This window comes from Oncorhynchus kisutch, linkage group LG24, assembly GCF_002021735.2.
Source record: "Oncorhynchus kisutch isolate 150728-3 linkage group LG24, Okis_V2, whole genome shotgun sequence".
NCBI lineage: Eukaryota > Metazoa > Chordata > Actinopteri > Salmoniformes > Salmonidae > Oncorhynchus > Oncorhynchus kisutch.
Window position 1 is genome coordinate 27,503,708 of NC_034197.2, and position 27,975 is coordinate 27,531,682.

A 27,975-nucleotide genomic window follows, 5' to 3' on the forward strand; every position below is an offset into this window, starting at 1 on the left:
TTGCTAGTGTTAGTAACAGCTGTCCTTTTTAACATTTCATTTTGGTGTGACTTGTTTAGGAGTAAATCAGGGGTGGGAAACAATACAAACATCACAAAAAAATATGATTGGTTTACACAAATAACATACTTACACATTACAGAAGCCAGTAGCACTTCTTCAGGCAGTATGGTGCTTTTTGGATGTTCATTTATTACCAGAGCAGGACGTATCTGTGAGAGTGGTAACCTGACAATGTAATACAAAGATCTCAGATCATTGCAATAGCACCAAAAATACCACTAGAGGGCACTCCTGACCTAGCCCAGAGACATCTGCAGGCCAGATAAGAGGATAATGAAATGAGCTGCTATGAAGATGATCACAAGTGCCATAGCAGCTTTACACGACAGGTGTGGTTACTATTCTGCAGTTCAAGTGAACATGTGTATTTCTCTATGGAATCTCCTCTAGTACCCTTACTGGTTACAGTAAGATAGATGATGAGTGACGTCTGGTAGATGATGATTCTCTGTGGCAGTTAAGAGTCCTGGTGTCTATTCTCAGTAGCTTTGCTTCAGTGAGCTGTGTGTTTCTATATCTGTTTCTGTCTGTAGGGAGACCCAGATCAAAGAGCAGATGGGGAGGAGGGGTGAGTGGCGGATTGGAGGGGTGAGGGAGTGGGGAGGGTGTCACCAGAGTGATTGTTCTGTTTGAATCCCAGTACTGCCAGTCCCAACAGACAGACAGCTATTAGTCCCACTTAGAATGATCTGCAGCCATGATGATGATGAAGCGCATCTGAATATGATATCCTTCAGAAGTTATTTTCATTCCAGACTCCTCCAACCAACTCAGAGGTATTACACTGAGTTATAGCAAGATACAGTGCATGAGAGCAATAGATATACAAAATGTTTATAGATCTGTCTATTGTCCTGGTTAGTGGATTTGTGTGTCACTATCTGGATCATGGTCTGTCTGTGTGATTCCATGGTTAGCACTGGAAGCTATGGGAAAGAAAGGGGAATGTATCATTAGTTTATGATGTCATGTTCCCTCAGACTCAGTACATAGCTACAATAGTAGTTATGAGTGTCCCTGCCAAACCTAGGATTACAATGCCATATGACCTTATTTTGAGCGGTAAGAACAGAACCGTCAAACTAGATTTTTTGTTGTTGTTGCTATTTCTATTACATTAAGCTAACCAATGAAATTCTTCACCATGAGCTGTGTATTCAATACTGGAGACGGAATGGTACAAGGATGTACAGAGTCTGAGAAAGTGAGATGTTAATTGTGTATACGGTAACAGTACTGAGTCTAATCAAGGCCTCAGCTTTAATGAGCAGTTCTTTCTCTATCTGCATCTGATGATAGTGAGTCACCACACAGCCAAAATAACCATGCACTCTTCTCACAGCTCTTCTATGTGTCTTGGTCTGAGACAAGATTATCAGTGGCACATCTAGCCGGGATATTGCAGATCCTTGATGTAGTGCAATGCTAGCTCTTTTATTGATCAACTGCTGCTCAATGCTGCAACGATTTGTTCTATTTAAATGCAGTAAATGCAGCATGCTACGAGACTACGACACAAGCTGAATGAATGTGTTCTCTATGTTTTGAGAGTGAGGCACAGACTCTTTTTCCATACATGTGCTCTTCAGACCCTTCAGGCACAGTGGCCCAGGCTGTCTGAGCAAGACCCATGACGTCCTCCTTTCACCTCATAAATGTGATAAAAAATTTACATTCGGTGCTCAGCCTTCCTCAATGCTGTGTATTTGTGTGTGAGAGTGAGCGAGAGATAGGGAAAGTGTGTGTGCTTGCTTGCTGGGGATAACTACAGTACAGGGCAGGAGGCAGACACGGAGGTCACATGATCCCTGGCTGTCTCTGTTTTCCTGTTGGTCTCCTACACAAACACACAGTGTTGTTTATGAAAGCAAACCTCTCTCTCATCGGGACAAAGGGGTTCTGGACTGGTAAAAAGACAGTAGTTGAGTTTTGTTGGGGGGTGTTTTCTAGTGGAAGTTTCTGTCGAGTCCTGGAACAGTGCGTATTTATGGGTCAGGTTGGGGGAGCATGGGCGTTTAGGAAGGTCAGGAGATACGGAGAACAGGACAGCTGCTGAGTCATGGACAAACTATTGGGGGAAAGTGCAAACAATTCCTGTTTGAGTTTGAGAGAGGGGAGAAGAGAGAAAGCGTGTGTGTACCTAAGGGGGTGGTGATGCATTTCTGTGTCCTGGTCAGGCTTTCTGATTGGGTTTCTGTACTCCAAAGGCAGTGATGAAGACGTTGACTACTACGATGACGAAGACGAGGCCTGTGGCCAGGTTCTCCATTACATTCAGCCTGAAGTGTTTACTCTGGTCATTCAGGTTCCACCGCACTGTGGAGAGAACAGGGGAAATTGGTACAGATGAGCTTTACAAACACTCACAGCATGCACTCGCAAACACACACGTATGCAAACATAGACTCCCTCTCTCACACATACACACAGATAACTCTACACACACATTTAAAGTATAATCCTGATTGAGTGATAGCGGCTAGCCCGGGACTGGAGCCAATCCATAGTGACATACTGCTTTGTGCTCGGTGCTCTGTATAAGTGTCTCTCAGGCCTGGTCCTCATGTACCCCGGACTGAACTCTGCCAACTCTCTGCTGCTCAGCTCAGAGGAAACATATGTGTGACCAGGACACAGTGAGTATAAAGAACAAAAAGAATAGCTTAACACTGCAGTGGGCTAAAATCAGGGTCACACAGAGTGTTTCTTGGTAGTCTTAAACAAATCTACTTTGAAACAAACACATACTGTACACCTCACACACATGGTTATGGGCTGTACAATGTCAGATATAGAGTTGAAATGTATTAAATTTTGAGTTTGCATCCCAATATTAAGCTTTATATACATCACAGAAGACTGAAATATAACAAAAGCGTTTGACATAGAACACCAGATTTTCGTTGTTTAAATGTTTAAAAAAAATGTTTATTAATTATGAAATGATGAAAAATATGAATAACGTTCCACCCAGGAGACCACTAGAGGGCGATTTGATAATTTGACTGCTGGAAAGAGCTACGTCTATTCTTTTACAGAGGGGCATGGTTAATGGTATCTATGAATATGTGTGTAGTGGATGTAGATGTTCTGATAAAGTTATGTGCTTGTGTACCACAGGAGGCTGTTGAGGGGAGGACGGCTCATAGTAATGTCTGGAACGGAGCTAATGGAATGGTATCAACCTACTGGAAACCATGTATTTGATACCATTCCACCTATTCCGATCCAACCATTACCACAAGCCCATCGTCCCCAATTAAGGTGCCACCAACCTCCTGTGGTGTGCACGTGCATGTGTGTGGGGGGCAGATTAGAAGATGTTAAACGTTGTGAGAAACCCTGCCTGTGTCTCTGGTTGTGTGTGTCTGGCCCAGGCTAGGGGGGATGGTATGTAAGGCATTCACAGCACACACCACCAATTGAGTATTTAATAGAACTCCCATTAGCCAAGGCAGCAGCTACTCTTCCTGGGGTCCAAACAAGAATAAAACAATTACATCACAACAAAACAACAGCCTACATCATAAATAAAACTATACATCATACAAGACATGACTACATTATTTATCTATTATAACAAATGTACAATACTACAATAATACAACACCACAATGTGTGTGTGCGAATGCGTGTGTCTCTTCACAGTCCGTGTTGTGACGTGAGGTGTTGTTTTATCCGTTTTTTAAATCCGATTTTACTGCTTGCTTGAGTTACTTGATGTGGATGTAGTCATGGCACTATGCAGTACGTTGTGCTTCCCGGAGTCTGTTCTGGACTTAGGGGGGGGGGGGGGGGGGGTCAGAGGGAAAGAGAATGGGAGAGAAGGGGGGGTAGAGGGGGAAAGGGGAGGCGAGGTTCTAGGGTCACATGGGTTTTGAATGAGGAGCAGATGCATTATGGGTGAAGAAGAGAGGAGAGAGGGCAAAAATCAGGGCAAAGGGAATAGTAGAGGAGATATGGAAGATGGAGAAGGGAGAGGGGGGGTTTGGGGAGGAACAAGAGAGAATGGGAGGATGGGGGAGTGGAGGTATGGGTTGAGCAACGGTCAATGTGGAGAAGAGGGAGGAGTGAGAGAAACAGGGAGAGTGTGATGGCTCTGACATGCAGGTTCAGTGCATGATCCCTTCAAATGGAGTTCACTAGTGGAAAAGTAAAGCCTTGTGACTTAGTGAATTGTAACGGCGTTCTTCGTTTGTTGAAAGAGAGGACCGAAATGCAGCGTGGTGGTTGAATGGTGACGATACATGAAATAACTAATAAATACAAAAACAACAAACGGAACGTGAAACCTAATTACAGGCTATCTGGTGAAACTACACAGAGACAGGAACAATCACCCACGAAATACAAAGTGAAACTCAGGCTACCTAAATACAGTTCCCAATCAGAGGCAACGAGAATCACCTGACTCCAGATTGAGAACCGCCTCAGGTAGCCAAGCCTAACTAAACACACCCCTAAACATAGCAATCCCAAATCCTATAAAACCCCAATACGAAACCAAACACATAAACCCATGTCACACCCTGGCCTGACCAAAATATATAACGAAAACACAAAACACTATGACCAAGGCGTGACAGAACCCCCCCCCCCCCCCCCAAGGTGCGGACTCCCGGACGCACCTCAAAACCATAGGGAGGGTCCGGGTGGGGGTCTGTCCTTGGTGGCGGCTCCGGCTCGGGACGTGGACCCCACTTCATTAATGTCCTAGTTCCTCCCCTTCGCGTCCTGGGATAATCCACCCTCGCCGCCGACCATGGCCTAATAGTCCTCACCCAGAACCCCACAGAACTGAGGAGCAGCTCGTGACTGAGGGCATCTCGGGACTGAGGGACAGCTCGGGACTGAGGAGCAGCTCGGGACTGAGGGGCAGCTCGGGACTGAGGGGCAACTCGGGACTGAGGGGCAGCTCGGGACTGAGGGGCAGCTCGGGACTGAGGGGCAGCTCGGGACTGAGGGGCAGCTCGGGACTGAGGGGAGCTCGGGACTGAGGGGCAGCCCGGAACTGAGGGGCAGCCCGGAACTGAGGGGCAGCCCGGAACAGAGGGGAAGCCCAGTACTGAGAGGAAGCCCAGTACTGAGAGGAAGCCCAGTACTGAGAGGAAGCCCAGTACTGAGAGGAAGCTCAGGTAGGTAGTAGGCTCCGGTAGATCCTGGCTGGCTGGCGGATCTGGAAGATTCAGGTTGACTAGCAGATCTGGAAGATTCTGGTTGACAGGCTGATCTGGAAGAATCTGGTTGACTGGCAGATCTAGAAGATCATGGCTGACTGGCGTATCTAGCTGCTCTATGCAGACTGACAGCTCTGACTGCTCCGTGCAGGCTGACAGCACCCTGCAGACTGGCAGCTCCTTGCAGACTGACAGCTCTGACTGCTCCATGCAGGCTGACAGCTCCTTGCAGACTGGCAGCTCCTTGCAGACTGACAGCTCTGGCTGCTCCATGCAGGCTGACAGCTCCTTGCAGACTGGCAGCTCCTTGCAGACTGGCAGCTCCTTGCAGACTGGCAGCTCCTTGCAGACTGACAGCTCCTTGCAGACTGACAGCTCTGACTGCTCCATGCAGGCTGGCAGCTCCTTGCAGACTGGCAGCTCCTTGCAGACTGGCAGCTCCTTGCAGACTGACAGCTCTGGCTGCTTCATGCAGACTGACAGCTCTGACTGCTCCATGCAGGCTGACAGCACCCTGCAGACTGGCAGCTCCTTGCAGACTGGCAGCTCTTTGCAGACTGACAGCTCTGGCTGCTTCATGCCGACTGACAGCTCTGACTGCTCCATGCAGGCTGACAGCACCCTGCAGACTGGCAGCTCCTTGCAGACTGGCAGCTCCCTGCAGACTGGCAGCTCCTTGCAGACTGACAGCTCCCTGCAGACTGGCAGCTCCTTGCAGACTGACAGCTCTGACTGCTCCATGCAGGCTGACAGCTCCTTGCAGACTGACAGCACCCTGCAAACTGGCAGCACAGGCTGCTCCGAACAGGCAGGAGGCTCCGGCAGCGCTGTAGAGGAGAAAGGCTCTGATAGCGCTGAACAGACGGGAGACTCCGACAGCGCAGGAGGGAAGGAAGGCTCTGGAAGCGCTGAACAGACAGGAGACTCCGGTAGCGCAGGAGAGGAGAAAAGCTCCGACAGCGCTGGCGAGGCGGGAGACTCCAACAGCGCAGGAGAGGCGAGGCGCACTGTAGGCCTGATGCGTGGTGCTGGCACTGGTGATACTGGAGCGAGGACACGCACAGGAAGCCTGGTGCGGGGAGCTGCTACCGGAGGACTGGAGTGTGGAGGTGGCACAGGATGTGCAAGGCTAGGGATGTGCACAGGAGGCCTGGTGCGTGAGGCTGGCACCAACTTCACCAGCCGACTAACACGCACCTCAGGACGAGTATGGAGCGCTAACTCAGGTGCCATCAAATCCCCGACACGATCCGTCGGACGAATATGGTATCTATAGCACCAAGCTAGCAACTCCCTCATTACTCTCCACTCCACTTTCCCCATTAACTCCTTCACAGTCTCTGCTTCGCTCACCTCTAACACCGGCTCTGGTTCTGGTCTCCTCCTTGGCTCCTCACGATAAACAAGGAGAGTTGGCTCAGGTCCATCTCCTGACTCAGCCACTCTCCCTCTGAGCCCCCCCCCCCCCCCAATAAATGTTTTGGGGTGACTCTCGGGTTTCGCTCTGCGCCGCCGTGTCTGTTTCTCCAACTCCATTCGCCTATAGCCTTCTTCGCACTGATCTAGCGAATCCCAGGCGGGCTCCTGCACTCTCTCTGGGTCGGCCGCCCACCTGTCGATTTCTTCCCACGTCGTATACTCCATGCCATTGCTGTCCATAACGTCCTCCTTTCGCTTTTCCTGCCTGTTACCACGCCGCTCGGTCCGTATGTGGTAGGTGATTCTGTAACGGCGTTCTTCGTTTGTTGAAAGAGAGGACCGAAATGCAGCGTGGTGGTTACTCATGTTCTTTAATGAATGAATGGTGACGATACATGAAATAACTAATAAATACAAAAACAACAAACGGAACGTGAAACCTAATTACAGGCTATCTGGTGAAACTACACAGAGACAGGAACAATCACCCACGAAATACAAAGTGAAACTCAGGCTACCTAAATACGGTTCCCAATCAGAGGCAACGAGAATCACCTGACTCCAGATTGAGAACCGCCTCAGGCAGCCCAAGCCTAACTAGACACACCCCTAAACATAGCAATCCCAAATCCTATAAAACCCCAATACGAAACCAAACACATAAACCCATGTCACACCCTGGCCTGACCAAAATATATAACGAAAACACAAAACACTATGACCAAGGCGTGACATGAATTTGTGTTAATTCAGAGAGAGAGTGGTTAAAAACATATGGGCTGGACATACTAAGTGTTTTCATACTGGGGACTGTAAGAGATTAATTACAGTGATGTGACCTGCACCATTCATTAACTATCTGGTTTCACAAGAAAATACAATTTAAACCAGAGTGACATGGTGCAGAAATCATGGGAGCAAATGTGAGGGCAGTGATGTAGACATGATGAAGAGCAGTCTCTGTGATGTAGACATGATGAAGATTAGTCTCTATGATGTAGACATGATGAAGAGCATTCTATGTGATGTAGACATGATGAATAGCAGTTTCTGTAATGTAAACATGATGAAGAGCAGTCTCTGTGATGTAGACATGATGAAGAGCAGTCTCTGTGATGTAGACATGATGAAGAGCATTCTATGTGATGTAGACATGATGAAGAGCAGTTTCTGTAATGTAGACATGATGAAGAGCAGTCTCTGTGATGTAGACATGATGAAGAGCAGTCTCTGTGATGTAGACATGATGAAGAGCAGTTTCTGTAATGTAGACATGATGAAGAGCAGTCTCTGTGATGTAGACATGATGAAGAGCAGTCTCTGTGATGTAGACATGATGAAGAGCAGTCTCTGTCCAGTGCTGAAGATCAAGAACACTGTCAGCCTGAAGAATTCAATCAAACCAACAAAATGTTCCCAGTTGGTCAAATCTTTGTTTGTTTACTATTCTTGTGGGACTTCTGGCTCACACACACACACACACACACACACACACACACACACACACACACACACACACACACACACACACACACACACACACACACACACACACACACACACACACACACACACACACACACACACACGCCTAGTTGCCATGGCTACAGCACCTCAGCAACGCTGCAGTAGGTAATTGGTTGTATGTCAGGAAACATTGGACTTGATAGGTATGAGGTCGTCCTCAGTTAAGGTCAACACAAAGTGTTGAGGGAGGAGGAAGTTATAAAACACATGTTCACTGATGAAGATGAGACACAAAAGGCTTATGAAGATTGAGAGACACAAGTGGCAGGGTAGCCTAGTGGTTAGAGCATTGGACTAGTACCCGAAAGATTGCAAGTTTGAATCCCCGAGCTGACAAGGTACAAATATATCGTTCTGCCCCTGAACAGGCAGTTAACCCACTGTTCCTAGGCCGTCATTGAAAATAAGAATTTGTTCTTAACTGACTTGCCTAGTAAAATAAAAAAAATAAAAGGGGCTCCATTTAGATAGCGTGCATGAGCGGGGCTAGTGTCAAGAGTCCATAATACAGCAATCATTATGCAGGTTTAGAATGCAACTGTCTAATCTAGGCCTATTCTATTTGATGCAAACGCAAAAGTGTTGCATTCAATACGCTTCTTGTAAAAATGTCCTCCAGAGATACAATGTTGTTATCCTCACCGATGAAGATGAGGAGGACCCCCACAGTGACCTGCAGGCTGAGGGAGATGCTGATGAGAGTGATGAGGGGAGTGTACAAGGAGAAGTCTGGCCCCTGCTCCAGGACAGCCTTCAGCTGGGAAGCGTTGGCCATGAGCAGGGCTACGTCCAGCATGCTCTCTGCTGCACTCTTCTTATTGGCATAGTGGTTCATGTTCAGGAGAGCAGAGGGGCTGCCACCATGCCAGACACCTGTATGGGGGACCTGGAGACACAAACACATGCCAACAATACAATCAGATACCTGGTAATATTGTTGAAGAACATGCACATAACGCACATTTTCACATAAACCTCCCATTGATATCAATTTATGATTTAGACTTGCTTTTTAGGTGGAAGTTTAGCTTAGCAAGATTCATCTCACAATGAGACAAAACACAGTCAGTGATAATCTATGATGTGTTAATGCTGTTATCATATGCACCACTATCATATCTATCACTATCACACACACACCTTGGCTAAGTCCCAGACTATGAGCTCATCTCTGCGGGTATCCCCCCACCCCCGACAAACACACTACGCACCTACACCCCTTCACCTAGTTACACTGAATGCTATCTGTATGTTTACATTGCAAACCGGTCTATGTTAACAAACACACTCTAGTGGCCCAATACTGTGGCTGTGGGGTTGGTTAGTGAGGACTTTCCGGGACAGAGGAACAACACCAGGTGCAGGTCGAGGACACTTCAGGACAGGGATCTCTGGTCGTGAAGGGATACTGCTACTTTGTTCCTGCCCTGTGTGGGAACTGTACATTAACTTTGTCAACCTGATAATTTAAGTAGCCTACTGAATGCGAATGCATCATATTTTTGTATATGTCATAAAATGAATAATGAATACATTAAAGCCATATTATATGTCTCAGATGAATGAAGGATGTATGATTAAATGAATCAGTTCCTCCAGGTATTGATTCCTCTATGGCTGATGATGTTAGATAGCAGGGCATTTGGGGAGTTCAGGACTGCTCTGATGACTACGTCCCATTCAGCTCCCACCGAATTCTGTTGTGCACAAAAAATACGTGCATCAGTTTTCCCACAAAGGTTGGTATTTATCCATTTTGAACTTGACAGGAAAGTGTGCGCTTCTCCACGCAAATCTCAAACCATGTGTGCACACAAGTTGATAAACTGCATTGCAAGCAAATATTGTTCTTTAGGTGTACATGAAGATGTTTGATGCACAGGAATTATAATAATGGTAGGCTAATAAAAACATTAACTCGTTTGCCTAGTGATAAAACATATGCATTTGCAGTTGGTACCTATGCGCGACAGTAAACAGACTATAGGCTACAGTATTGCTGTGCGATAGGAGCGGAACATAATAGCCTATTTAATCTCAGAGCCTATATACCAAGGCAGGAGATAGAAATACAATCTATTGATAAACTAAATATTGAACAGGAATTTGTATTTTGTATAGACGTGGTGGCTGTAGTAGCATTTACTTAGAAATTGTTCGAAAGGTCAATCAATCTTGCAGAATGCGCAGCCAGTGTTTGGCACTCGCTACACGTGACATTGTTTTAAAAATCCTGCAAAAGATTAAAACATTCTGCCTAGGCCTCTACAGAAATCTGATGACATTTGCCATTGCGATATATATATTTTTAATGATCATTGTCAAGTTCCAACACCTCCAAATCATACAGCAATGAGGGCGTTACGTTACCTTAAAATAGTGAATGGAGGGCGTTTTCCAGGCGGGGTTGTAGCGCTCGTTCACGAGCCCACAAATATATTATGGTCGGATTATTCATTGAAAACATTCATACAGTATATGATGCGTGCGACAGTTTGATAAATCCCAATAATTTGTTGTGCACGCAAATCATAGAATCGCCATGTACGCCAGAATTTAGTACAACATTTACGCACGGTTGTTAAATGAGCCCCCTGATCTTAAAGCTGGAATCCTTCATGGTGAAACTGCCACATCCGTTTGGGATGCTACAACAACAAAGCAGTTACTGCAAACAACGAACAACGTGTTTTCCCCCTTGGCCATCATTGCCTGGAGATAGAACAGCAGAATATACACTGCGTTTTTTTAAATCACACTGCTCGATGCACCACACCTCTGATAAGTCCACAGAACAAAAACTAGATGAAAGCTGCTGGGGTGGACAATGGCGCTGTTCCCCTAATGCGGATTCCATCTTTAAAGTGGTGCGGACTAAATGTTTTGCAATGACTGAACAACTAGGCCTCCTGAGGAAAGTGAACTTGAAGTCATGCTAAACCATCTCCAATGCATTAACAACCATTCAATGACATTGAACCATTGGATGCATGTATCCCCCCTCTCTCCAACAGCTGTGGAGGACTGGCTGTTAAATTGTCAGTGCTGTGTCACAGTGCTGTGTACAGACAATCTTCCTTCCTTCCCTCTGTTCCAGGAATAGAGACAGTGGATGAGAGGGGCGGTAGGCTTTACAGCAGAGAGAGACAGTCAGAGGTTCTGTTTTAGGAAGGGGAGAACAGAACCCTCTAATTTACCACAGAGCTGAGCTGAATTACCATGCCTTCAGGAAGAAACTGGCAACGTTGGTGCAGTAACCCGAGAGAGAGAGATGGGTGTGTTCTCTGCAGTAGCTGGTGTGTTGATTAGCCACCCAATATCCCTTAAATGTTGAGGTGGTTAGGCTATATGATGAGCTTTACAATTATGTGAGGAAACTGTACCTGGCTAGATGCATTTAAATATCTAAAGTACCCCTGTGCTTTTTGGGGTGTGGCCTGACCTATATTTATGGCATGGCTCCTACTGTGCTGCACATCTGTGCAATGTTCACAAAATATCTGGATCAGGATCCTTCCCATCAGGATGTACTATTGAATCAATCCTGAATAGACATATTAAACCAAGATAAAACCCTTACAACCCAGACTGTGAGCCTTTATAGAGTTAGTGCACTAAGAATTGCAAGGTCACACAAACGAAACAACTCTTAAAAACATGCCCTCTGTGTTCCTAAAGAACTGACGTCACACTTGTGTCCTTGTGATAAGTGACAGATACTCATTGGTAAAACACAAGACACGCAAACAGATAAAATAACACCTTACTGCACAAAGGGGACTGTGAAGAGACACAGCCATTTTCTATATCTTGCATTGTAATTTGCACTGTACTATGTACAGTGGGCTCCCGAGTGGCGCAGTGGTCTAAGACACTGCATCTCAGTGTAAGAGGTGTCTCTACAGACCCTGGTTCGATTCCAGGCTGTATCACAACTGGCTGTGATTGGGAGTCCCATAAGGCGGTGCACAATTGGCCCAACGTCATCCGGGTTAGGGTTTGGCTGGGGTAGGGCGTCATTGTTCTTAACTGACTTGCCTAGTTAAATTAAAAATGTATTAGACCTGAATATTGTATGTAGGCTATGTGTGGCATTTTAAATGTGGATTCTAATGAATACCAAATACTTGAGCGAAACACAGTGATCTCTGTGTCACTGTCACGACCTGCCAGGGTCACCTGCTCTCTTCTCACACACTGAACCCACTGAGGGCATTCAAGGACAGCCCTTATGCCTTAATCAATAGGTCTTATGTGAGACCACAGGTTCTGAAGGTGTAGGCTATCCATAGGACTGACTGACACTGCAGTCTGGGAAACCTGCCTCATTCAATTTCTTCATTGCTGGCTGACACAACAGAATGATAGTGGTAATTTGGCATGATTGAGCATAAGCAATGGCATAGGTCCCAAAACAAGTGCACACCCCGCACACACACACACGTGCACACACACACCCCGCACACACACACCCCGCACACACACACACGTGCACACACACATACTTCACTTTTTATTAAAAGTACAGAAAGCAACCGACTGACTGACGCAGTTCTGTATTTGAATAGAACTCTCGATTGAAAAGTATAAACGAACAAAGCATGTATTAGCATATGATTGCGCTGACGTTCTCTACTGGAGAGGCAGTGTTAGTCAATCACTCTGCAGGTCCATTGTTATTCTGCCTGACCAAAAAACGGACGGTCCACTATTTTGTTACTATGAATTATTCAGCTCAACAATCCCTGTGTAAGGGAAAGACAGAGAGAAAACAAAGGGATATATATATATATTTTTTAAAGCCTTTATTGTAAATGTAAGAAGTGCACAGAGATTCAGTGCAGCATCCATGATATAATTTATTTTATTTCACCTTTATTTAACCAGATAGGCCAGTAGAAAACAAGTTCTAATTTACAACTGCGACCTGGCCAAGATAAAGCAAAGCAGTGTGACAAAAACAACAACACAGAGTATATATGGGATAAACAAACGTATAGTCAATAACACAATAGAAAAATCTGTATACAGTGTGTGGAAATGAAGAAAGGAGGTAAGGCAATAAATAGGCCATAGTGGTGAAGTAATTACAATTTAGCAATTAACACTGGAGTGATACAGTGGGGCAAAAAAATATTTAGTCAGCCACCAATTGTGCAAGTTCTCCCACTTAAAAAGATGTGAGAGGCCTGTAATTTTCATCATAGGTACACTTCAACTATGACAGACAAAATGAGAAAAAAATCCAGAAAATCACATTGTAGGATTTTTTATGAATTTATTTGCAAATTATGGTGGAAAATAAGTATTTGGTCACCTACAAACAAGCAAGATTTCTAGCTCTCACAGACCTGTAACTTATTCTTTAAGAGGCTCCTCTGTCCTCCACTCGTTACCTGTATTAATGGCATCTGTTTGAACTTGTTATCAGTATAAAAGACACCTGTCCACAACCTCAAACAGTCACACTCCAAACTCCACTATGGCCAAGACCAAAGAGCTGTCAAAGGACACCAGAAACAAAATTGTAGACCTGCACCAGGCTGGGAAGACTGAATCTGCAATAGGTAATCAGCTTGGTTTGAAGAAATCAACTGTGGGAGCAATTATTAGGAAATGGAAGACATACAAGACCACTGATAATCTCCCTCGATCTGTGGCTCCACGCAAGATCTCACCAAGTGGGGTCAAAATGATCACAAAAACGGTGAGCAAAAATCCCAGAACCACACGGGGGGATCTAGTGAATGACCTGCAGAGAGCTGGGCCTGAAGTAACAAAGCCTACCATCAGTAACACACTACGCCGCCAGGGACTCAAATCCTGCAGTGCCAGACGTGTCCCCCTGCTTAAGCCAGTACATGTCCAGGCCCTTCTGAAGTTTGCTAGAGAACATTTGGATGATCCAGAAGAAGATTGGGAGAATGTCATATTGTCAGATGAAACCAAAATATAACTTTTTGGTAAAAACTCAACTTGTCGTGTTTGGAGGACAAAGAATGCTGAGTTGCATCCAAAGAACACCATACCTACTGTGAAGCATGGGGGTGGAAACATCATGCTTTGGGGCTGTTTTTCTGCAAAGGGACCAGGATGACTGATCCTTGTAAAGGAAAGAATGAATGGGGCCAAGTATCGTGAGATTTTGAGTGAAAACCTCCTTCCATCAGCAAGGGCATTGAAGATGAAACGTGGCTGGGTCTTTCAGCATGACATTGATCCCAAACACACTGCCCAGGCAACGAAGGAGTGGCTTCGTAAGAAGCATTTCAAGGGCCTGGAGTGGCCTAGCCAGTCTCCAGATCTCAACCCCATAGAAAATCTTTGGAGGGAGTTGAAAGTCCGTGTTGCCCAGCAACAGCACCAAAATATCACTGCTCTAGAGGATATCTGCATGGAGGAATGGGCCAAAATATCAGCAACAGTGTGTGAAAACCTTGTGAAGACTTACAGAAAACGTTTGACCTCTGTCATTGACAACAAAGGGTATATAACAAAGTACTGAGATAAACTTTTGTTATTGACCAAATACTTATTTTCCACCATAGTTTGAAAATAAATTCATTAAAAATCCTACAATGTGATTTTCTGGATTTATTTTCTCATTTTGTCTGTCATAGTTGAAGTGTACCTATGATGAAAATTACAGGCCTCTCTCATATTTTTAAGTGGGAAAACTTGCACAATTGGTGGCTGACTAAATACTTTTTTGCCCCACTGTAGATGTGCAGATGAGGATATATGCAAGTAGAAATACTGGTATGCAAAAGAGCAGAAAAACAAAAACAAATATGGGGATGAGGTAGGTACTTGGTTGAATGGGCTATTTACAGATGGGCTATGTACAGCTGCAGCGATCGGTAAGCTGCTCTGACAGCTGATGCTTAAAGTTAGTGAGGGAGATATAAGTTTCCAACTTCAGTGATTTTTGCAATTTGTTCCAGTCATTGACAGCAGAGAACTGTAAGGAAAGGTGGCAAAAGTAGGTGTTGGCTTTGGAGATGACCAGTGAAAAATACCTGCTGGAGTGTTTGCTACGGGTGGGTGTTGCTATGGTGACCAGTAAGCTGAGATAAGGTGGAGCTTTACCTAGCAAAGACTTATAGATTACCTGGAGCCAGTGGGTTTGGCAACGAATATGTAGCGAGGACCAGCTAACGAGAGTATACAGGTCACAGTGGTGGGTAGTATATGGGGCTTTGGTGACATAACAGATGGCAATGTGATAGACTGCATCCAATTTGCTGAGTAGAGTGTTGGAGGCTATTTTGTAAATTACATCGTCGAAGTCAAGGATCGGTAGGATAGTCAGCTTTACGAGGGTATGTTTGGCAGCATAATCAATTAAAGAAAAACTATAAATGTACAGTTAATGTACAGTTAATTGTCATCCCCTCTCCACTCATCCACAAAACCAAGTGCTCCCTCCACCTCTGAACAAAACACGTCCCTGTAACATGTTGGTCTCAAAGCCCAGATCTTTCAGTGACAGGATGTGACAATATCAAGCATAATTCTTCAGTCATTAGACCTTAGAGAACAATCACCACATCCTGCCTTTGACCAGACTCAACTGTGTGTTTATTGCCTAGGCCTAAATACACAGCTGTCTTAGCCCGAGAGAGAGGGAGAGAGGGTTCTGTTCACAAACACAAACACACCCTACAGAGCCCCAGGACAGCAGCACAATTAGACCCAACCAAATCATGAGAAAACAAAAAGATAATTACTTGACACATTGGAAAGAATTAACAAAAAAACAGAGCAAACTAGAATGCTATTTGGCCATAAACAGAGAGTACACAGCGGCAGAATATTTGACCACTTTGACTGACCCAAAATGAAAGAAAGCTTTGACTATGTACAGACTCAGTGTGCATAGCCTTGCTATTGAGAAAGGCAGACATGACGTAGGCAGACATGGCTCTCAAGAGAAGACAGGCTATGTGCTCACTGCCCACAAAATGAGGTGGAAACTGAGCTGCACTTCCTAACCTCCTGCCCAATGTATGACCATATTAGAGAGACATATTTCCCTCAGATTACACAGATCCACAAAGAATTAGAAAACAAATCCAATTTTGATAAACTCCCATATCTACTGGGTGAAATTCCACAGTGTGCCATCACAGCAGCAAGATTTGTGACCTGTTGCCACGAGAAAAGGGCAACCAGTGAAGAACAAACACCATTGTAAATACAACCCATATTTATGCTTATTTATTTTATCTTGTGTCCTTTAACCATTTGTACATTGTTAAAACACTGTATATATATAATATGACATTTGTAATGTCTTTATTGTTTTGAAACTTCAGTATGTGTAATTTTTATTGTTTATTTCACTTTATATATTCACTTTATATATTATCTACCTCACTTGCTTTTGCAATGTTAACACATGTTTCCCATGCCAATAAAGCCCTTGAATTGAATTGAATTGAGAGAGGGGTAGAGAGAGAGCGAAAGCGAGGGAGTGAGAGAGCGGGAGAGCGAGGGAGAGAGAGAGAGGGAGAGAAACTGAGAGAGTGTAGAAGGTCGCTGCAGCAGTCATTTAGAATAGCTGGAGATAGCTGCCCACGTAGTTGAGTAATAACGCTCAAAGGAAATCATATGTTGTCACTCTCTGTCTGCATACCTCTCAACACCACCTGCCCAACCCACTACAGTAGGTGTGAATTAAATGTGTCACTGACTGCAGCCCAAGCAGTCCCTAGTGATAACTGTCATAACTGTTTCCTATGCTCTAGTCCGTTACAGCACAGTTACCTGATCTACCTGGAAGACAGCTAGTCTATGTGCTGAGGTAGCCTGGTCCCAGATCTGTAGCCTATACTTTAGCCAACTCTTCTGGCTATCATTGACATGCCACATCTGTTAGTATAGCCTAGTAGCCTACATGTCTCACTTTTGTTTGATTCTGTAGTTTGTCTGTATTTTCTTTACATTTACAGGGGCATTGAAAAAGCCCCGCAGAATCCATCTGGTCCTAGTAAATACTGGCAGCAGTGCCTGGCTTGCAGCACTCTGGTAGGACGCCCCTCCCCACAACCTCAAACTCCCATTGAAAGTGCTTCTATTCAGTTCAAGTAAGTACAAGCTTTCACAGACTCCAAAACATTTTCTACACAATGTTCTCAGCTTAGTGAAGCCAGATGAAGAAGAACAATTACAGTTGTGAATGACACTATTTTTGTGAAAATAGATGAATCGTCTCATCTAAAAACATGCATTGTCTTCACTGTAGATCAAGCTTTCGCACAATGTTCTCGGGGGTTACCGCACCAATGTTGTCAGTCTCTGCCTGAAGGCATGGTACTTCAGCTCACCTTAGGGAAGCCTGATGAAGACAAGTCACAGTTGTGAATACTACACTATTGTTGTGAAAATGTATAATTAGTCAAAAAACATGCATTTTCCTTCATCTGGGTACCCAGACTAGGCTGTTGATATTTACCATACAACCACATAGACTTTCACAGACTTTAAGCTCATCCTCACTTTGGGCTGACTCTGACTAAAAGAATCCACTGTGTGAGAAGTGAACTCATTTAACCCCAGGCCAGCATCAATGAACAGCTATGCCTACTCTCGCTGTTTTCATCTGTGAATGGGGTTTTTCTAAACTGACAGACAGTTGTGGTGCTAGTCTGCTATTCCCTAGTAGACTGAGGGGCAGGTTGGGCTCTAGGCTATACAAAAGGGACACTCTGGGATACGTACTGTACACTATGGTTACAATTCTGTCTCTTTAGCCAACTGCATTGGCAGGAAAAAGAATGGCAACCAGACTAGGCGACATCCTGAAAATTCCAGCCTTATAAGAATATAAGATAACAGAGTGTAGCGTTTATGCAGACCAAGTTGCATTTATCATCAGCATGTATTTTATTCTGTTCTTGCTTGACTTGCAGGATGCGTGGTTGGGTTTTAAATGAAGAGGATGCTGCTACAGGATGTGTGTCACTCTTTGCCTCTCTATCTCTCCGCATCAGCACTTCTGTGTTCTCCATCCATCATGTCCCATCAGTCTCCTCTGCTCACCTCAGAGACTGGCCTGTGTCCAGCCCAGGGATCGACACAACTGTATTTCATTTTCATGGTTCTCTGAAGGGCTTTTAGTTTAACATCCCACCGGAAACATATGCAAACACTGTTATTCCAAAGCACAGTATACTGTAGCTTACCTACAATACAATGGCAATACAATGCAACCAACCTAGCCTGTAACCTATAGCCTGTAGCTCCCATTATTAAATCCGGCCCTCAAGGCTTCGCAGCACTGTTGGTATACCATAGTCCAAATTGGTGAAGTGAAATGAAAAATGTCCACCTGTGTGCAATCTAAGTGTCACATGATCGGTCACATGATCTCAGTATATATACAGTGCCTTGCGAAAGTATTCGGCCCCCTTGAACTTTGCGATCTTTTGCCACATTTCAGGCTTCAAACATAAGGAGAAAAAACTGTATTTTTTTGTGAAGAATCAACAACAAGTGGGACACAATCATGAAGTGGAACGACATTTATTGGATATTTCAAACTTTTTTAACAAATCAAAAACTGAAAAATTGGGCGTGCAAAATTATTCAGCCCCCTTAAGTTAATACTTTGTAGCGCCACCTTTTGCTGCGATTACAGCTGTAAGTCGCTTGGTGTATGTCTCTATCAGTTTTGCACATCGAGAGACTGAAATGTTTTCCCATTCCTCCTTGCAAAACAGCTCGAGCTCAGTGAGGTTGGATGGAGAGCATTTGTGAACAGCAGTTTTCAGTTCTTTCCACAGATTCTCGATTGGATTCAGGTCTGGACATTGACTTGGCCATTCTAACACCTGGATATGTTTATTTTTTAACCATTCCATTGTAGATTTTGCTTTATGTTTTGGATCATTGTCTTTTTGGAAGACAAATCTCCGTCCCAGTCTCAGGTCTTTTGCAGACTCCATCAGGTTTTCTTCCAGAATGGTCCTGTATTTGGCTCCATCCATCTTCCCATCAATTTTGACCATCTTCCCTGTCCCTGCTGAAGAAAAGCAGGCCCAAACCATGATGCTGCCACCACCATGTTTGACAGTGGGGATAGGGTGTTCAGGGTGATGAGCTGTGTTGCTTTTACGCCAAACATAACATTTTGCATTGTTGCCAAAAAGTTACATTTTGGTTTCATCTGACCAGAGCACCTTCTTCCACATGTTTGGTGTGTCTCCCAGGTGGCTTGTGGCAAACTTTAAACAACACTTTTTATGGATATCTTTAAGAAATGGCTTTCTTCTTGCTACTCTTCCATAAAGGCCAGATTTGTGCAATATACGACTGATTGTTGTCCTATGGACAGAGTCTCCCACCTCAGCTGTAGATCTCTGCAGTTCATCCAGAGTGATCATGGGCCTCTTGGCTGCATCTCTGATCAGTCTTCTCCTTGCATGAGCTGAAAGTTTAGAGGGACGGCCAGGTCTTGGTAGATTTGCAGTGGTCTGATACTCCTTCCATTTCAATATTATCGCTTGCACAGTGCTCCTTGGGATGTTTAAAGCTTGGGAAATCTTTTTGTATCCAAATCCGGCTTTAAACGTCTTCACAACAGTATCTCGGACCTGCCTGGTGTGTTCCTTGTTCTTCGTGATGCTCTCTGCGCTTTTAACGGACCTCTGAGACTATCACAGTGCAGGTGCATTTATACGGAGACTTGATTACACACAGGTGGATTGTATTTATCATCATTAGTCATTTAGGTCAACATTGGATCATTCAGAGATCCTCACTGAACCTCAGGAGAGAGTTTGCTGCACTGAAAGTAAAGGGGCTGAATAATATTGCACGCCCAATTTTTCAGTTTTTGATTTGTTAAAAAAGTTTGAAATATCCAATAAATGTCGTTCCACTTCATGATTGTATCCCACTTGTTGTTGATTCTTCACAAAAAAATACAGTTTTATATCTTTATGTTTGAAGCCTGAAATGTGGCAAAAGGTCGCAAAGTTCAAGGGGGCCGAATACTTTCGCAAGGCACTGTATATATATATTATACACCTGTTCTGAAAGGCCCCAGAGTCTGCAACATCACTAAGCAAGAGGCACCACCAAGCAAGCGGCACCATAAAGACCAAGGAGCTCTCCAAACAGATCAGGGACAAAGTTGTGGAGAAGTACAGATCAGGGTTGGGTTATAAAGAAATATATCCGAAACGTTGATCATCCCACGGAGCACCATTAAATCCATTATTAAAAAATGGAAAGAATATGGCACCACAACAAACCTGTCAAGAGAGGGCCGCCCACCAAAACTCATGGACCAGGCAAGGAGGGCATTAATCAGAGGCAACAAAGAGACCAAAGGTAACCCCGAAGGAGCCGCAAATCTCCACAGCGGAGATTGGAGTATCTGTCCATAGGACCACTTTAAGCCATACAATCTACGGAGCTGGGCTTTACGGAAGAGTGGCCAGAAAAAAGCCATTGCTTAAAGAAAAAACTAAGCAAACACGTTTGGTGTGTGCCAAAAAGGCATGTTGGAGACTCCCCAAACATATGGAAGAAGGTACTCTGGTCAGATGAGACTAAAATGTAGCTTTTAGGCCACCAAGGAAAACGCTATGTCTGGCACAAACCCAACACCTCTCATCACCCAGAGAACATTATCCCACAGTGAAGCATGGTGGTGGCAGCATCATGCTGTGGGGATGTTTTTCATCGGCAGGGACTGGGACACTGGTCAGAATTGAATGAATGATGGATGGTGCTAAATACAAGGACATTCTTGGGAAAAATCCTGTTTCAGTCTTCCAGATTTGAGACTGGGACGGAGGTTCACCTTCCAGCAGGACAATGACCCTAAGCATACTGCTAAAGCAACACTCGAGTGGTTTAAGGGGAAACATTTAAATGTCTTGGAATGGCCTAATCAAAAGGCCAGACCTGAATCCAGTTGAGAATCCAATTGAGAATCTCTGACTTAAAGATTGTTGTACACCAGCAGAACCCATCCAACTTGAAGGAGCTGGAGCAGTTTTGTCTTGAAGAAGGGGCAAAAATCCCAGTGACTAGATGTGCCAAGCGTATAGAGACATACCCCAAGAGACTTGCAGCTGTAATTGCTGCAAAAGGTGGCTCTATAAAGTATTGACTTTGAGGGGGTGCATAGTTATGCACGCTCAATATTTAATTTTTGGGGTCTTATTTCTTGTTTGTTTCACAATAAAAAAATATGTTGCATTTTCAAAGTGGTAGGCATGTTGTGTAAATCAAATGATACAAATCCCCCAAAAATCTATTTTAATTCCAGGTTGTAAGGCTACAAAATAGGAAAAATGCCAAGGAGGGTGAATACTTTCGCAAGCCACTGTATGTATGTATATATATTGTATATATATATATATATATATATATATATATATATATATATATATATATATATATATATATATATATATATACATACATACATACATACATACATACATACATACATACATACATACATACATACATACATATACACATATATATGTGTGTGTGTATATATATATATACACAGTGGGGCAAATAAGTATTTAGTCAGCCACGAATTGTGCAAGTTCTCCCACTTAAAAAGATGAGAGGCCTGTAATTTTCATCATAGGTACACTTCAACTATGACAGACAAAACGAGACAAAAAAATCCAGAAAATCACATTGTAGGATTTTTTATGAATTTATTTGCAAATTATGGTGGAAAATAAGTATTTGGTAAAAAAAATTTTAACCTTTATTTAACTAGGCAAGTCAGTTAAGAACAAATTCTTATTTTCAATGCCGGCCTAGGAACAGTGGGTTAACTGCCTGTTCAGGGGCAGAATGACAGATTTGTACCTTGTCAGCTCAGGGGCTTGAACTTGCAACCTTCCAGTTCCTAGTCCAACGCTCTAACCACTAGGCTACACTGCCACCCCTAAACATAATGATACTGTAGCGCCGAGGAGCTTCGGTTGGCCCGGGATAGCCTGCCTCTTTTGGCTGGTGAGTAGAGCCGTTCATGACAGGGTCGGGGTCCGGCCGAATGAGTTGCAGCCCCTCTCCTGATGCGCACCGCACGTTTGTGGAGAACCTGGTGCCAAATCACTCGTAGACGACCTGATAACAAAAGTTTATCTCAATACTTTGTTATATACCCTTTGTTGGCAATGACAGAGGTCAAACGTTTTCTGTAAGTCTTCACAAGGTTTTCACACACTGTTGCTGGTATTTTGGCCCATTCCTCCATGCAGATCTCCTCTAGAGCAGTGATGTTTTGGGGCTGTTGCTGGGCAACACGGACTTTCAACTCTCTCCAAAGATTGTCTATGGGGTTGAGATCTGGAGACTGGCTAGGCCACTCCAGGGCCTTGAAATGCTTCTTACTAAGCCACTCCTTCGTTGCCCGGGCGGTGTGTTTGGGATCATTGTCATGCTGAAAGACCCAGCCACGTTTCATCTTCAATGCCCTTGCTGATGGAAGGAGGTTTTCACTCAAAATCTCACGACACATGGCCCCATTCATTCTTTCCTTTACACAGATCAGTCGTCCTGGTCCCTTTGCAGAAAAACAGCCCCAAAGCATGATGTTTCCACCCCCATGCTTCACAGTAGGTATGGTGTTCTTTGGATGCAACTCAGCATTCTTTGTCCTCCAAACACGACGAGTTGAGTTTTTACCAGAAAGTTCTATTTTGGTTTCATCTGACCATATGACATTCTCCCAATCTTCTTCTGGATCATCCAAATGCTCTCTAGCAAACTTCAGACGGGCCTGGACATGTACTGGCTTAAGCAGGGGGACACGTCTGGCACTGCAGGATTTGAGTCCCTGGCGGCGTAGTGTGTTACTGATGGTAGGCTTTGTTACTTTGGTCCCAGCTCTCTGCAGGTCATTCACTAGGTCCCCCCGTGTGGTTCTGGGATTTTTGCTCACCGTTCTTGTGATAATTTTGACCCCACTTGGTTAGATCTTGCGTGGAGCCCCAGATCGAGGGAGATTATCAGTGGTCTTGTATGTCTTCCATTTCTTAATAATTGCTCCCACAATTGATTTCTTCAAACCAAGCTGCTTACTATTGCAGATTCAGTCTTCCCAGCCTGGTGCAGGTCTACAATTTTGTTTCTGGAGTCCTTTGACAGCTCTTTGGTCTTGGCCATAGTGGAGTTTGGAGTCTGAATGTTTGAGGTTGTGGACAGGTCTTTTATACTGATAAGAAGTTCAAACAGGTGCCATTAATACAGGTAACGAGTGAAGGACAGAGGAGCCTCTTAAAGAAGAAGCTACAGGTCTGTGAGAGCCAGAAATCTTGCTTGTTTGTAGGTGACCAAATACTTATTTTCCACTATAATTTGCAAATAAATTCATTAAAAATCCTACAATGTGATTTTCTGGATTTTTTTCCTCATTTTGTCTGTCATAGTTGAAGTGTACCTATGATGAAAATTACAGGCCTTTCTCATCTTTTTAAGTGGGAAAACTTGCACAATTGGTGGCTGACTAAATACTTTTTTGCCCCACTGTATATAAACATATGTATATATATATATATATATACATATGTGTGTGTATACATACATATGTGTGTATGTTTTTTCATTTGCCTGTTTTGCATGTTATTTTGGCCTTAATACGTGTCACATATCAGTTTGCAAACAATGTAAAAACAATGTTTATCTTCTCTAGTTGCGCAATGATTGGGTCAGTGTTCTATCACTCATGGGGACACTACGTCACCGCAAAATCTACAGGGAGAGCTAGGAAGTTCAAGCCCCCTTGGGTGCTGCCATAGATTTACATTATCAGTGCCCGTTATATCTACTGTAGCTTTGATTGGACTGATCATGTCAACGTCATATCTTCAAAATCTTAGCTAGCAAGCTAGACAAGCAGTCATCATCAACAATCTACTGGCAAATCCTTATCATATGAAGAGAAATTATAGATCAAACGTATCAGTGCTCATCAGACAATGGACATAAACATTACGCAACAAGTTGGAATTCGCAAATTCAACAATGAGTGGTTTGGAAGGAATCAGTGGCTAACTGCAAGCGATGCAAAGCAATCACTATTTTGCTTCCCCTGCCTTCTATTTGGTGGAGAGGGGGTGTGGTCCAAGTCTGAGTTTAAGGGTCTCTTTTCCAAGCTTAAAAGGATAAACATTCACACACAACACCATGGGCTAGAAAAAGTTGAATACATTGGCCATGCTGTCAATCAAGTATGACTTCTGCTGCATTCAAAACAACTGGAAACTCAGAACTGGGAAATCTCTAACTTCAGTGAGTTCGAGACAACTGGGAACTCTGAAAAAAATGTGCTCCGACTGGGACATACATTTTGAACAGTCATCCAACTCGGAATTCCAAGTTGGGAACCCGGACCTCTTTCTAGATCTCCGACCTGAAGCTCACTGACGTCATGATTCAACCTTATTTTTGTCAGAGTTCCTAGTTGTCTTGAAAGCACCATAAATCCAGAGACTGCCAGACTTCGATGACAAAGTTACATGACAAAATTTGCCCACAAGAAGGACCTTCCTGTTCAAGTGAGCACAGCACAACGGTGAGTCCAAAAATGTATTGTATGCTGCTGCATAAATAATATTCCAGAGAGATATGTATACTGTAGCTAAGAAATTAATACAAGTGTATGTTGTGTAGTAAGCTGTTAGTAGCCCATGTGCCTCACCCTAATAATTTGGTCCCTTAACCCCTTCATAATTTAGCCTACTGTTCTGACTTGGTGGTGCACATGTAGCCTACAGCCTGTTTTAGACAAAAGTCATCATCGAATATTGTAAGAGCTTTCATTGTCTACTTATATGCCCCCTTTATTTATCCTATGGTTTTGGCTTGGTGTACAGGGAGAATACTGTAAGAATGGCCCATGTTCTAAATTCTGTTGCTGTACATTTCAAAAGTGATTTACAAACAGTTATATTCACTACGTCCATCTTAGCTCGTTCATTAATGTCTTAATCGAAATGACGGATTGCCTCCTATCCGCTCATCGTTCCCTTATGCCATAGTTTGTACATCTTAATTGTCAGTAGAAACCACATTTGTTTACGCAAGTCAGTCATATCAGCTATGTGTTTAAAAAAGGCAGTAAATGAGGCTGAATGAACGATTTAGCTGCCAGACAAGGCTCCGCTGATAGCCAGTTGTAGTGGTGGTAAGGATTCACTCCATGGCCCTGAAAAGAAAGCTCTGCTGTTGGGACAGCTTTATGTAGGCCCTAACAGTTTGTGGGCTCCGTTTGTCACCGTTATAGTGCAGTTAATGTATTGTTTAGTGGCTTTGTTGGCATGCATCCCCCCAAAATGTTTTTGTTTGTTCCACCAAGATCGACATGCTAAAATCGCCACTGGTTATGCCTAATCAAGAACATTAATCAGTCGATTAACTACCAGGTAGAAAATAAACATAGTAGTTGCGGATCTCCAGGCTCGGATTTGAGCTCAGGCAGTGCAAATGAAATAAAGTCCTCTGAGAGGACAGAAAGCAATTTACACAGCATCCATGAGGCATTATTCACTCTCACTGTGGGGAGACATCTTGTAAATGACACCAATTGCACATTGAATCGAGTGTAAAGATATCAATATTCTGTCCTCCGTGACTCAACTGTGACAGTCTCAGGACAGTAGCTAGACATACTGGCAAGCACGCACGCACGCATGCGCACACTCTATCTCTCTCTCTATGAAATTTAAAGGAGCTATTTGGGGGACAGGGACAGGCTGTTGGGATGACACAATGAAGATCATTTCCTCCCTCTGTAAAGTGTTATTGCTTTATAAGTAGCACTAAACTACCTCCCAATAACTGGGGAAATGAGAACACACAATGTCATTAAAAACACTTTACAGGGGTCTAGTTAACACAAAATTGCTAATGAAAGTATTTGATTGAGCACCATCATATCAATAGCATAAATGCATTAAGCAAACTGCATACACCAAGCCCTTTAGAATTATTTCCACTAAAACTGGATGTGTGATGAAAGAAAGGAAACTGTTTCTTATTGGAACATCGTGCCAGGGATCCAACACAAAGGGCATTCATTATTCACTGGGCCACTTAGGTGCATAGAGGCACAACTCCTCAAAGGATGCAGACTTTCACCAGAGACCTGGCCAAAAGATGTCAGCCATTTCAGGAAAGGCCAAGTCTTGATCTGATCCGTAGACTGTCCCAAAACAAAATCATAATTTCAACTGACTAACCTCACCTACACAATCTATCCTAAGCACTAAAGGGCTCTTCTAACAAGGATTATAATCATGTTTTATTATAACAATAGCCAAGGTTACATTGTGGGGTGCCCTCCAAAACGTTTCTAAACTGAAAATGTGTTGATTACTAGTTAGATTTTAATGCTGTTATGTATCTAATCTCTGTGCTATAAAAGGGTATTGTAAAATGGTGTTATAAAAGGTTGTAAAAAATGAAGCATTTCTTAAAATGCATCCAATATGGTTCCAAATAAGGATTAATTGGTGGAGATCTTGTGGACACAAAGAAATGTAGAGAACATTATGGTGCACGATATTACAACAGGTTGTTTTGTGTTGATAAAATATTTAGTTAAGCTACAATGTTGTGTTTTTCTTCTTCATATCATGGCATCGCCTTCGATGCTTACATCCCAAGAATGAAAGGTGATGCAGTTGTCTGTGAGGGATCTCACAGCCTCTGCCTCTTTAAGCGCAGCAGCCTATAAACTCACACTGGCACCATGGTAACCAATTTTAGAGCAAGATTAGCTGACTAGCCGCTATTAAATTTAGGGAAACTATAATAAGAAATATTGTGTGCTTCAGTAAAAGTGTATTTTGTGTCTACAAACATTATTATATTGTTAGTTATATTGTTAGGCCTACATTGGAAGGTTTGTTAGCCTAGCTAAACGGGCGACAGTGGCTAATGTGGATGGCAATGGCAGCATTGCTGCCAGTCCATTACCTCTCTTGGAAGTGAGATAACTTGTTACTTTGATGCTAAGTAGGTTGCAACTACAGATCATCACTTACCCCCCCTCCATTTTCTCTGTCGGCGCTGCCGTTCATTTCCATATTGATGGCAATGTCAGGGGTAAAAAAACAAAAACAAGATGCAAGTTTTGTTTCACATTAAAAAATGTGGAACCAACTTGTCTGCTCCGCGAAGGAAAGTGAGCTCTTGGGTCGCGCGCGCTGTGGAATGGGGGATGGATCAATTTCCCGATTTGGATCAACTGCATAAATCCTGCTGTATGTATCCTAGTGTTATACACCCCATAATAATAGCTTGCCTGGGGACCAAAAGTTGCTCTGGCATAGCTACATAGATTGAAAATACCACATTTGAAGACCAAAGTCCAGGGCTGTTGTCTACAAATAAAATACATTATTATTGAAACATAGGCCTGGGGGTATATTTAAGATCATGCTAGTACATTTTTTTTATATATCAATTAATTATACAAACAAAGATGTATGTAATATTAGTTAGAGCAGGGAACTCAAATTAATTATTTAATTATTAATTAATCATATCTACAGGGTAACCTGGATCAGAGGACAGTTGAGTGGATTGTCTTTTTGCAGGTTAGGTTAATGATTTTCACAATGAGAAAGGCACTCATTTGTTTTGCTCTGTTTGTTATCATAGATGAGCCTACTGCAATTCATGCACAGGGTGCACTCTTGCAGGTCTTTCTTTTAGTGTAGGGTTCAGTGGAAAGTATGCCTCCCTCTGGTCACTTCTGTGTCCAGAAGAGTGGATTATACAAAGACTGTCTAGAAAA

At 43.5% G+C, this 27,975-nt stretch overlaps 1 protein-coding gene across 1 annotated transcript; it reads right to left on the reverse strand.

Annotated features, from left to right (window-relative positions):
- On the reverse strand, positions 1–27,374 carry LOC109869117 (ninjurin-1-like). Its single transcript, XM_020458991.2, has 4 exons — positions 27,221–27,374; positions 8,829–9,072; positions 2,204–2,379; positions 1–989 (listed from the first exon to the last, which is right to left on the reverse strand). Exons 1-3 carry the CDS (start codon positions 27,260–27,262, stop codon positions 2,237–2,239), a joined length of 429 nt encoding a protein of 142 aa, XP_020314580.1. The 5' UTR covers positions 27,263–27,374; the 3' UTR covers positions 1–989; positions 2,204–2,236.
- Positions 27,375–27,975: the final 601 nt, after the last annotated feature.